General features: G+C 39.5%; 1 protein-coding gene across 18 annotated transcripts in view; it reads left to right on the top strand.

The window, feature by feature from the left end:
- Positions 1-12,585, top strand: part of FIP1L1 (factor interacting with PAPOLA and CPSF1) — a 48,764-nt gene that overhangs the window by 23,114 nt on the left and 13,065 nt on the right. For 11 of the 18 annotated variants that reach the window (XM_070757179.1, XM_070757177.1, XM_070757182.1 and 8 more), the window contains 6 exons: positions 244-353; positions 2,656-2,763; positions 4,561-4,654; positions 6,263-6,419; positions 10,348-10,374; positions 10,748-10,802. In XM_070757179.1, the coding sequence (XP_070613280.1) occupies positions 244-353; positions 2,656-2,763; positions 4,561-4,654; positions 6,263-6,419; positions 10,348-10,374; positions 10,748-10,802 (551 nt within the window). The remainder of the gene's footprint in view (positions 1-243; positions 354-2,655; positions 2,764-4,560; positions 4,655-6,262; positions 6,420-10,347; positions 10,375-10,747; positions 10,803-12,585) is intronic. The other 7 variants (XM_070757192.1, XM_070757193.1, XM_070757181.1 and 4 more) reach the window with 1 other exon arrangement.

The raw sequence follows: 12,585 nt of genomic DNA, 5'->3' as shown, positions 1-12,585 counted from the left end.
CTCTCCCCCTTTCCTATTCTGAAAACAGTTTATTTTCAGGATGGCTATTGGGATTTTTGAGAAACGACATTTCCTTGGACAAATGAAACTCGGAATGGAAACCACAATAACAGCTTTGCTGGTGTGAGCATCCGTATTTAGGAAAGAGAGGATTTTGTTGCTATTGCTGTTGCCTTGTAATTTGTTGCAAGAGATCCTTTATTTTGCAATAGATAATGTTAATGAAGAAACTTTATTCTGAAGGTGCAGCAGGGCAGAACTGGAAATATAGAGAAAGAAATACCACTTCCACCCGTCAAACCTGAGTTTACATCTCCCCCACCCTTATTCAAGATGGGAGTCCCAACAAGCAGGTCAGTTGGTCAGTCACACTTTCAAACAGCTGGAGACAGAAAAATGTTTCCAGGGTTTCTATCATCCCTTTTTAAAACTGAACAAATAATCTCTCCCCCCCTTCTCACATCTTGTGTTTTTCATCCTTTGGTTGTAAATCTTGATACAATCTGAGATACAGAAGGTCGGTGGCAATCAGTGGTTTTAAAAACCTCTAAATTGGGGATTAGTGGTAGTAAACAGGGATAATTTGCATCTAAATAACATGTTGACGATAATTTAAGCATGCTTAGAAGCCAGATGATTTTGATTATATTTTACAAAAGTTTGTACTATGCCAATGATGGTGAACCTTTTTTTCCTCGGGTCCCGAAAGAGCGTGGGCGCGCGCTGTCGCACATGTCCGAGTGCCCACACTCATAATTCAATGCCTGGGGAGGGCAAAAACAGTTCCCTCCCACCTCCCAGATGCCCTCTGGAGGCCAGAAATGGCCTGTTTCCCTACTTCTGATGGGCCCAGTAGGCTCACTTTCGCCCTCCCCAGGCTCCAAAGCCTTTATTTAATTTATTCAATTTTTATGCTGCCCTTCTCCTTAAACTCAGGGCGGCTTACAACATGTTAGCAGTAGCACTTTTTAACAGAGCCAGCCTATTGCCCCCACAATCCGGGTCCTCAATCCGAGTTGAGCTAGGGCAACAGCTCGCGTGCCAGCAGATATGGCTCCGCGTGCCACCTCTGGCACCCATGCCAGAGGTTCGCCATCACTGTGCTATGCATTTAGTTTGGATTGAGGTAACTGCTTTTAATTTCAAAATGTTACTTGTATATTGTTAAGGATACATAAACAAATGCTGTCTAGCAGCTTAAATTTTAATATTAGAAGATCAATGCAATATCATTTCTCTTTACACAGCCAATAATTAATAATCTGCACTGAATGCCATAGTATTAACTCTAATCCCTCTTAGATATTTTAGAAAATATATTAACTGCGATCTCTGTATCCTCCTTGCTGGTCTGCGACCAAATAAAGATCTATTGATTAGGGGTTGTTGTTTTTGTCCCTATAAATAGGGGAAACAAGAATATTTGTATTGTATCACAAATATTGAAAGCACTGCCATCATTTTATATATTTTCTTGGTGAGGATGGGTGGGAACACCAATTTCTGCTCACATGAGAAGATTGTAGAAATTTCAGATGAGGTAAAATTTATTTTTATCAAGCAGTACATTATTGTAAAAAAAAAACCACCCTAGATTTTAGCCCAGCAATTTAAAGGTATTATAATTAATTCCTCGATTCTATAAATGTTGCACTTGTTTTGCCATGAATATATGTATATTTTACTTTTGACTTCTCAAGTGTGATTATGAACGGTTCTGTCCTTGTTGATGGTTACAGTGAATCAGAGAATCTGAATTTTATTTTCCTGAATTGTTCTTATTTGGCTTATTTTTCCTGAAACAGAAAAATAAGCCCAAAGCAAATCATAGCTTCTTTCTCTGGATTTGTATGGTACCTGGATAAATCCAGCTCTGTTTGGTTAGCTTGCTTGCTTGTGTGTTTGTGTTTTCATTTAGTTTAATAAGAGTTGCAGTTTCTACTTAGTGAACATTTTTAAAGCATCGCGAGACCTCTCTTGGAATGTTCCCGCGTCCCAGAATCACAGGAAGGCACAGATGGGGGGGGGGGACTAATGTGAGAGAGTGAGGGGTAGAAAATAGTACAGTAAGACGAAAAGTTCGTAAGACGCAACATTGTTTCCCATAGGAAACAATGTAAAATCCATTAATCCATGCAGGGGGGAACACCCCCCGCAAAAAAACGCCGCCGCCCGGCTGTCACCTTTTAAAACAGCCGGGGGGGGGGGGCTTCCTAGCAGCTTCCCAAAGCCAAACGCCAAACCCAAACTTCCGGGTTCGGCGTTCGGGAGGCTGCTGGGAAGCCCCCCGGCTGTTTTAAAAGGTGACAGCCGGGCGGGGCGGCTTCCCAGCGGCCTCCCGAACCCAAACTTTTGCCGAACTTCCGGGTTCGGCATTCGGGAGGCCGCTGGGAAGCCCCGCAGCCCGGCTGTAACCTTTTAAAACAGCCGGGGGTCTTCCCAGCAGCCTCCCGAACGCCGAACCCGGAAGTTCGGGTTTGGCGTTCGTAAGATGAAAAAAGTTCGTAAAAAGAGGCAAAAATTTTCTGAACCCCGGGTTCGTATCTCGGGTTGTTCGTAAGACGAGGGGTTCGTATCTTGAGGTACCACTGTATCTGATAATAGGAAAAGGTAGAAATATAAGAAAAGAAAGACCGAGATCATTTATCTCACCAGAAGCAGCGCCTCTTCTCAGTCGCAGATGGGCCCTGCAGTGAGGAAAACCAGTTCAGGCGCTGTGAAGTGGCAGACTCGATATGGGAGGTCTGAATCCCCTGAACTAAGGTAAGAACATTTTAAAGCACATGATCTTTTTTTTTAAAAAAGCCACGATGCCATATTTTTCCTCAATAGATGGAATGGGGCTATACTTGAGTACATAGGCTGATTTTACCAACCCTAATGTGGAAGTATAAATAAAGATTAATCATGATAATAATACCCAACTAGATTCTGGGTATTGTGAGGAGAGAGTGTTTTCTATAGAAACATAGAAGTCTGACGGCAGAAAAAGACCTCATGGTCCATCTAGTCTGCCCTTATACTATTTTCTGTATTTTATCTTAGGATGGATATATGTTTATCCCAGGCATGTTTAAATTCAGTTACTGTGGATTTATCTACCACGTCTGCTGGAAGTTTGTTCCAAGGATCTACTACTCTTTCAGTAAAATAATATTTTCTCATGTTGCTTTTGATCTTTCCCCCAACTAACTTCAGATTCTGTCCCCTTGTTCTTGTGTTCACTTTCCTATTAAAAACACTTCCTATGTATACTTCATTATAGAATTGGGGAGTGTTAAAATTTAAAATTAATTTCAAAATGGATTAATTTAATCAAAGCCCATTAGGATTTTGCCTCTCCCCCCCCCCCCCATGATGATGATAAAATTAACACACAGAACACTGTCATTTCACATAGCAAATGTCATGAGTGTCAATCCGTTTTTCAATTACTTTCTGCACCTGGATTCATTCTATAATTCTATAATTTTTACTCTGATAGTAGTACTTTTATCCCCACTGTGCTATTACAATGGGCATACAATGGCTCTGCTTTCCAAATGAAATACTGATTAGCAATAGCATGTAGACTTATATAATGCCTCTGTGTTTTACAGTCCTCTCTTAAGTAGCGTATTTTTCAGAGTATAACACGCACACACATATTCTAAAAGAGGTTGGAAATGGTGGTGCGTCTTATACACCGAACACGCATTTTGGCCCTCCGAAAGCCCTGCCCCGATTCCATTTTTGTGAAAAAATGGGGCAATTTTTCCCAAAAACAGGGTGCGCAGAGAGGTTGGGAGGCCTGCAGAGTGCTCTTGGAGCCCGAGGAAAGGCAAAAACGCCCCTGTTTTTGCAAGCCACAGACTGGGAGTTTGACAGCCCTGCTCTAGTACAACCTATACTGTTCTTTGATAGCAACAATTCTGATTAAAGCAGATCTATACATTATTTTTTCGGGGGGATTTTATACAATTTTTTAGAGCAGGCTTCCATGGCCTGGTGCCCCTCGGATGCATTGACCTTCAGTTCTCCAAATTCCTGTCCATCCTAAAGATTTGAGGGTACTGAAGTTCCAACACATCTGGTGGGTACCAAATTGGAGTAGCTCTTATAGAACAATAACTATACTTCCTGTGCTTTTATCAGCCATAATAAATTCCTATTTTATGAATCTTGAGCGAGTCAAACTATTTACTAAGTCTTCACTACTATTTTTACAATTTTTTTCTCATCATTCCTATCACCCATTTCCTCCCACTTATGACTGTATGACTGTAACTTGTTGCTTGTATCCTTAAGATTTTTATTAATATTGTTTGCTTCCTCATTGCTTATTTGACCCCTATGACAATCATTGTGTTGTACCTCATGATTCTTGACAAATGTATCTTTTATGTACACTGAGAGCATCTGCACCAAAGACAAATTCCTTGTGTGTCCAATCACACATGGCCAATAAAGGATTCTATTCTATTCTTATTTACATAATTCTTACATTTTTCAAAACAATATTAATGAAAATGGTTTGCACTTATTGTCTGATGAAGAAACATTTTGTATTTTCTTTTTCAGACGGCTTTCTGGGACAATAGATGTGATTGGACAGACCATCACAATCAGTCGAGTAGAAGGAAGGCGGCGTGCCAATGAGAATAGCAATATTCAGGTTTGTTTCACAAATGTAAAACAAAATAACCTGTGCCCTCAGTCCGAAAAATACCTCTTCATCCTACATCAGCACAGAAGATTAACTTACCCCATACATTATGGTTGATATGCAAAATAAAATAAAAAATAAATAGTGGATATGACTCCTGATCAAGCCATGAATTTATTCATTAGATACAGTGGTACTTCTACCTAAAAATGCCTCTACTTACGAACTTTTCTAGATAAGAACCAGGTGTTCAAGATTTTTTTGTCTCTTCTTAAGAACCATTTTCCACTTACAAACCTGAGCCTCCGAAACTGTAACCGGAAAAGGCCGGGAATAGCCTCTGTGGGGCCTCTCTAGGAATCTCCTGGGAGGAAACAGGGCCAGAAAAGGCAGGGAGAAGCCTCCGTGGGGCCTCTCTAGGAATCTCCTGGAAGGAAACAGGGCCGGAAAAGGCAGGGAGAAGCCTCCGTGGGGCCTCTCTAGGAATCTCCTGTGAGAAAACAGGAACGGAAAAGGTGGGGAGAAGCATCCCTGGGGCCTCTCTAGGAATCTCCTGGGAGGAAACGGACGGAAAAGGCGGGGAAAAGCCTCCATGGGGCCTCTCTAGGAATCTCCTGGGAGGAAACAGGGCCTCTACTCTCCCTGTGGTTTCCCCAATCTCACGCATTACTTGCTTTTACGTTGATTCCTATGGGAAAAATTGCTTCTTCTTACAAACTTTTCTACTTAAGAACCTGGTCATGGAATGAATTAAGTTCATAAGTAGAGGTACCACTGTACATTGAATAGAAGGAAGTTGGAGAGAATTTCAAATTGGAAAAATTTTGAATCTGCTTCTGGTGAAGGATTCATCCATGAAAACGTTCATTGCAGTCCCCAAAGGTGTAGGCCTGTGATGGTGAACCTATGGCACGCATGCTGCAAGTGGCATGCGGAACCATATCTGCCGGCACACGAGCCGTTGCATTAGCTCAGCTCCAGCACTGGCCAGCTGATTTTTGGCTTGATGCAGAGGCTCTGAGAGGATGTTTTCGGCCTTGGGGGGGGGGGAAGGGGGGGCATTTTCGCCCTCCACAGGCTCCAGGAAAGCTTACTGGCAGTCTGAAAACAGTCCATTTCTGGAGGCTTCAGGGAGGCCTGCTAGTCCCAAACTGGGGCGCAGGGGGCGTTGTGTGTGCATGCGTGGGGGAGATGGGGTTTTATGCGCATGCATGGTGGGGAAGCATGGGATGTCTCAGGTGCATTCGCAGGGGTCCGGGGGCATTGAATTATGGGTGTGGGCATGCACAACAGCACAGGCACGCACAATTTCAGCACCCAAGGAATAAAAGGTTCACCATCACTGGCGTCGGCCCTTCTTTATGCAATATAGAAATTTCAAAAAGAGCACTGATTGGTAGCATGTGCCGTCAACTAATTTGATCTTTCTCTCTCAAGGATTCATCACAAAACATTGCATTATTTACCTTTCCCTCCCAAACTCTTGATTAGTCCATTGAATGGAAGCAGACAAATGCAAATATTAGTTTAGAATGCAGAAGGTCCTGAAAGGGGAGGAAAGTACATTTCCCACTCCTTTTTGTCCAAAGGCAAATATAAAATTGGTTTTATTTATAGGTTCTTTCTGAACGCTCCAGCAGTGATGTAGACAACAATTTTTCCAAGCCGCCTCCGTTTTTTCCTCCAGGAGCTCCGCCCACCCATCTTCCTCCACCTCCATTCCTTCCACCGCCTCCATCAGTTAGTACTGCTCCTCCTCTAATTCCTCCTCCAGGTAAAAAGAAAAGTGGGCGGGAAAAGGACAGTGTTTCAATTGCAATGTGTGTTCCTCACCTGTACCCAAAAGCACAATGTTGTATATTTCGAATTAGACATGTTCTTAGCAATATTCAATTTATTAGGAAACTGTAAAATTCAATCTGGCTTCTAATAATTATTTCTCTTGTTCTCATTTCTGAAGTAGTTTTCACATTTCTCCTTGTTTCCTGAAAGATCATAATTATTTCTGTGCTGTCCCTTCTAAATAAATAGTTCTTGGTCTTTGGAGGGTTTCATTCAGCTGTAATTTGCTTTATGTGGAATTTGAACTAGTATATAAAATACAAATAAGGTTATGGGACTAGGTCAGGGGTAGGCAAAGTTGGCCCTTCTATGACATGTGGACTTCAACTCCCAGAATTCCTGAATTATCATGATTGGCTCAGGAATTCTGGGAGTTGAAGTCCACATGTCATAGAAGAGCCAGCTTTGCCTACCCTTGGATCTTCTGATCACTACTTTAAATTTAAAATAGGACAGCATGTTGTGTGATTTGAATCATCTTATTCCTTGATAGGTATCATGCACTGAAGGAGTTTTGCAGAGTGCATTTATTAGTAATTTGCTTCCATTTTAGACAATCCAACACTTAGAATTTTCTCACTATCCATATAAATTACATAGAATATAAAACAGAAATAGCAGCACAATAGATCCTAATCAGTGGAAACCATGGCAATAAACAGCATTTGAACTTGCATTAAGCAACAAATTAGTAATACTCAGTAACTCCAAATGTGCCCAGAAAACAACGATACTGTTCCAGAAAGATCATAATGTAGGTGGCAGCAGTATATGAACAGTATGCCATATTGTTTGAAGTATAAGACACACTTTCCCCCCTTTAAAAGAGGCTGAAAATTTGGTTTGTCTTATATGCCGAATGTAGCTTTTTCAAAACTTTTTTCAGCTGTGCTTTAGAAGCTGTTTTTTACCCCACCCAAAACCAGCAAACTAATGTGCTGCAGCTAACTATATTAAGGACACTAGCCAGATGAATACCTGGTAGGCAAAATCCCCCCCCCCCCAATGTTCCTCCCCCCAAACTTAGGTATGTCTTATACTCTGAAAAATATGGTACTTTCCTTATAGTTCACACTATAGTTACAACAGTAACATATCATAGTTGGGTGCAGTTTTCTGAGAGCTGTTAGATAAGGCAAAAATAAAAATCATAATTATTTAATTAAAAATAAAATAACACTGTGATAAACAGTTATATAAACCGCTATAGGAAGTAAAATTCTTTATAGAGTTCATAAAATGAAATTTACATACTGAGTTTTTACCTGTCATTAATTGTCAAACTAAGGTTGGATTACAAACTTAATTACAAGGAAATCCGATTATTTGAATGTAAGATTATACTGTGGTGAAATCTAGCAGGTTCTGACAGGTTCTAGAGAACTGGTAGCGGAAATTTTGAGTAGTTCGGAGAACCAGCAAATAACACCTCAGGCTGCTCCCAGAGTGGGGTTGGAATGGAGATTTTATAGTATCCTTCCCCTGCCACGCCCACCAACCACACCCACCGAACCGAGAGTAAAAAAAATTGGATTTCCCCACTGAATTATACTAATTGGTCTAAGTATAGCTTTGAGATCGTTCAAACTTTCTTCTCCTGCCTGCCTGTGTACTCTCCTCCCTTCCCCCAATGCTTCTTTCCCCAAAATACAAATTAAAGCATTGCCTACTACTATTTTTTTGCCCAAATAGTAGCGAACTTTTGTCCCAAAGGTGCTCTTTCAAGAGGCAGTTGGGCTTTGCTTTTTTTCTTTGAAGATGTTTCGCGTCTCAGATCAGAAGCAAAACGTCTTCAAAGAAAAAAATCCAGAAAGTTTGTGGGCTCTTGAAAAAAATAGCATTTTTGGACAACCTGGATGACTGAGAATCTCCATTTGAATTTGAACAACAACCGTTATTTGAGCGAAATCCATTTCAGTATAAATACAGCCAGTCTTCAAATTATAGCAGTTCAGTTAGTGACCATTCAAAGTTATAATGGCACTGAAAAAAGTGACTGATGACAATTTTTCACACTTAATAACCATTGCAGCATACTTGTAGTCACATGATCAAAATTATAGCTAGATTCCCTTCCCAGTTGAGTTCCTCGCTTAATAGCTGCAATGATTCACTTAACAACAGTGGCAAGAAAAGTTATAAAACGGGGCAAAGTTCACTTAACAAATATTTCACTTAGCAACAGAGATTTGGAGTTCAATTGTGGTCGTAAGTCAGGACTACCTGTATAAACTATACTTGTAACTGATGGATGAAACCTGAAATAAAGGTGTGAGGGAGTAGAGTAACAAAACCTCTATTGTAAAGTTTTTTAGGAGGCACTGGTCAGATTTTTATTGAAGCTCATCTTCAATAAGTACTATAATTCAATCAAGCACATTGTGGAAACAGGAGGCGCAAGTTTATCATACGAATCCTGCCCTGAGGGTTTCCTTTTTTCTTTTTCTTTTAAATCACTTGCCGTTTTATACAGTTGGAAACAATTGGGATGGGGGAAGCATTGTAGCTTTGGCTCTTTTCAGGTTTGAAGCATTACATCTTCAAAGAGCAAACCAAAATTAAAATCTGCCCATGTCTCCTCTATTGGGATAGAAACGTTTCTTATTAGTTTCTTGTTAGCCAATATTATTATTAACTTGGAACTTCTGCCCGGAAAGTTTTCATACATTCCAATATAAAACATCCTTTTGAAAAGAGGATTAGTCTTTGAAGCTCGCCTTCTGTGTTCACTTAGCTATTTGTGATGCAAATATCTTCAGAGACTGAAAGAATTGATGTTGTTTTAAAAATCTAAACCTAAAATGTTGACTAAACATTACTGAGAATAGTTACTGGAACTGGATGGTACAAAGAAACAACCGAGCTATATATATTTAGGATTTATGAACAAAATGACAAAGCAATTTAATTGACAGAATTTACTATCTTATGTACTTGTTCCTGTGATATTTTATAATATGAAACTGGTCGTTTGGTCTAATTTCCATCATCTCAATTAAGATATATAGCTAGGGATCAGTCATTTCATCATTGCTAAAGTTAGTTTTATCAAACAGCCATGACTGGTATGATGTATCAATAGGAGGATTATTCTCTTTTAATGAGAACTGTATGGCCCAGTTAACGTTAATCTGTCATTTTACATTTTGAAATTGCTGTCTTGTCTGTTAACATTGAGGATATAAAGGCACAGGTGGGTTTTGTTTTTTCATTGAAATGTGCATGTGTATTTTTTTCAAAGAAAAAGAATAATTAAGATGTTACTTTAAACGAATATTTTAGAGTTACCTTTTTATAATGTGTTTATCACAAGTAACATAACTTTCTCTCTATAGTCCCTTGAGTTTAATGATACATAAAAAATATCATTAAACATCAAACGTTTTTAAAAAAACATATAATCAGAAATTTCTAATTGTGTTTTGTCTTCACTATTTAAATAATGTCATTATCTACTCTTGCTCAACAGATTTCAAGTCATTAATATGGAAACAATGCCATTACATTTGTTGGGCACATATTTTAAAGTGGGTGCATGTGGTAGAGTTTTTCTTTCTTTCTTTCTTTCTTTCTTTCTTTCTTTCTTTCTTTCTTTCTTTCTTTCATTTATTCATTCATTCATTCATTTGCATGGACACAACCACAAATGATCAGGTTCTGCTATTTGTGTAGATTGACATACAGAACCTTTTTGGACTGAAGCCAATATGGATTGGTGGTAGAAATTCATTTACTGCCAATTCTTATTGGCTTTTTAATAATATGTTGTTGGCGTGGATGCCAATATGGGAACCACAATATGGGAATGAGACAATATAAACTCATTACTGAAATGACTGGGTGCATCTTTTTTGTTTTAGGTATACCAATAACTGTGCCACCGCCAGGTATATTTATTTATTTTAAAAGTAGCATGAAACTTAACTGTGAATTCCTTTTTTCGTATAAGGAACATTTGAATATATCCCCCCTTTTAAAAAAATGCACTCAGTTTTCTTTGGAGGACCTCATTAATACTCTGATTTGAGTTGCCAACTTTCTCAAAGTAGTTGAAGAATTAGAACAAACTTAGAATATATTAAGTGTACAATATTTAAATAAGCTATGCAGACTGTTTTATTTTAGCACTCTATCATTTACTGCTTCAAAGTTTTACTAAATGTTGCTGCCTTGTTTTTCTGCTGGGGTCCAGCTAATATACACTAACTTAATTTTGAATTTGTTTTCAATTCAAACCAACCTCTTAATTAAATATTTCAGGCTTTCCACCCCCACCTGGAGGACCACCGCCTTCCCTTATACCAACTATAGAAAGGTACATTTTAGTTTGTAATCTAACATCACAAGGACTTGGTTTATTTTAACAATTGCTATGATGTGAATTTGAACAAAAATACCATTTACTGTTTTTAACTGTTTGAATTTCCTTGAACCAAAAAAGATAAAACTATTGGAGAGAGTAAATAAGATTTGAAGTCTGGAGTTGGATATTAGTTGAGCAATTCCTATGTATTTTGTTTTCTACTCATTAGTTAAAGCTTTGGAACAGAGCTAAACAAGATAGTAACAATCTGCCATATCTATCTATATCTGTCTGTCTGTCTACCAATTACCACTCCCTCATCACAATATCTCCAGAACCTGAAACTGGGCACATATGTTCCTCTTGGCTTCTAGGTGCTCGCTAAGAAAGGATTTTTTGAATTGACAGATAATTAGTATTTCTTATACAATATTATATTCACACACTCTGATGCTAAGGAGTTAGATGTTCTACTCCCCCTCCCCATCTGAAAATAACTGTTCCAACTGCCAGTTGCCTTATATTAACCTGCTCTGATGCTGCCCCTTTGCTAAACCAGGTGTGGACGTGGCTAGTGTGTGATTTATCCAGCCTGCGGGCTGGGAGTTTAGACATTCTACTCCCCCTCCCCACCTGAAAAGAACTCTGCTCCAACTGCTAGTTGCCTTATATTAACACGTTCTGATACTAAGGAGTTACACATTCTACATAAATTTTCAAGATTTAAGTGTCAATGCATCAAGCTTGATCATAATTACTCATTGATTTTCAAATTTCAACTGTCAATTTATCAAGCCTGATCACATAGTTTCGTAGCAAAGCACAGGTATCCAGCTACTAGTATACAATATGTTTTTTAATCATTGTAACTTTCTGATTCAGGAAAATGTAATCTGGACACTAGATGTCTGTGGGGCTTTTTGCTGTTATTCTCCTGGAAGGTCCCTGGATTGTTTCTGGTACAAAACTTGACTCTAAGTATACGTGGCAGTCATAAATCAGGTCACCATGTGACCACCTCTAATTTTACGATCTTTCTTGTGGCAGTCATTACGCGAACACAGCGGTCATATAGTGAGCCCATAGCTAAAACATTATAGAGTGTTTTTACTGGAAACCAGAAAAAAATGCCAAATTCTGGTAAAAATGTCATAAATTGCAGTCATGTGACCACAGGATGCTGCAAGCGGTTGTAAGTGTGGGCCAGTTGCCAAGCATCCAAAACTAATAATTCATTTTATGATTTAATGATGAACAACGTCTAGAACAGGGGTTCCCAAACTTGGCGACGTGGATTTCAACTCCCAGAATTCCTCAGCCAGTCTTAAAGTTGCCAAATTTGAAGACCTCTGTCCTCAAATAAAATGAATAAATAAAAACAGTCATGTTTCTCATGTTCTCTACCATGTAGAGCAGGGCTGTCAAACTCAATTTCATTGAGGGCCGCATCAGGGTTGTGTTTGACCTCAGGGGGGCATGGGAGACATGGCCAGCTTGATGTCACTAGTATTGGCATCGCCTGTGGGGACCCGAGTTCTCTGCCAGTGAAAACGGAATCCCGAACTCTGTTTTCATCTGTGATGGCCTCTTACAACCCTCTTCCAGCTAAAACAGAGCTCAGGAAGTCTGCCACAGTCCTCCGAAGCTCCATTTCCGCTGGCAGAGGAACTGTAGCCCCAGGAGCCAGATCTAAGCACCCTGCAGTCCTAATTCGGCCTCCGGGCCTTGAGTTTGGCACCCTTGATGTAGAGAACTGTTTTGTCTGGTGATGCCTTCCTAGTACAGTGGTACCTCT

This window comes from Erythrolamprus reginae, chromosome 7 (genome assembly GCF_031021105.1).
Source record: "Erythrolamprus reginae isolate rEryReg1 chromosome 7, rEryReg1.hap1, whole genome shotgun sequence".
Taxonomy (NCBI): domain Eukaryota; kingdom Metazoa; phylum Chordata; class Lepidosauria; order Squamata; family Dipsadidae; genus Erythrolamprus; species Erythrolamprus reginae.
This window is presented reverse-complemented; position numbering and strand designations above follow the sequence as displayed.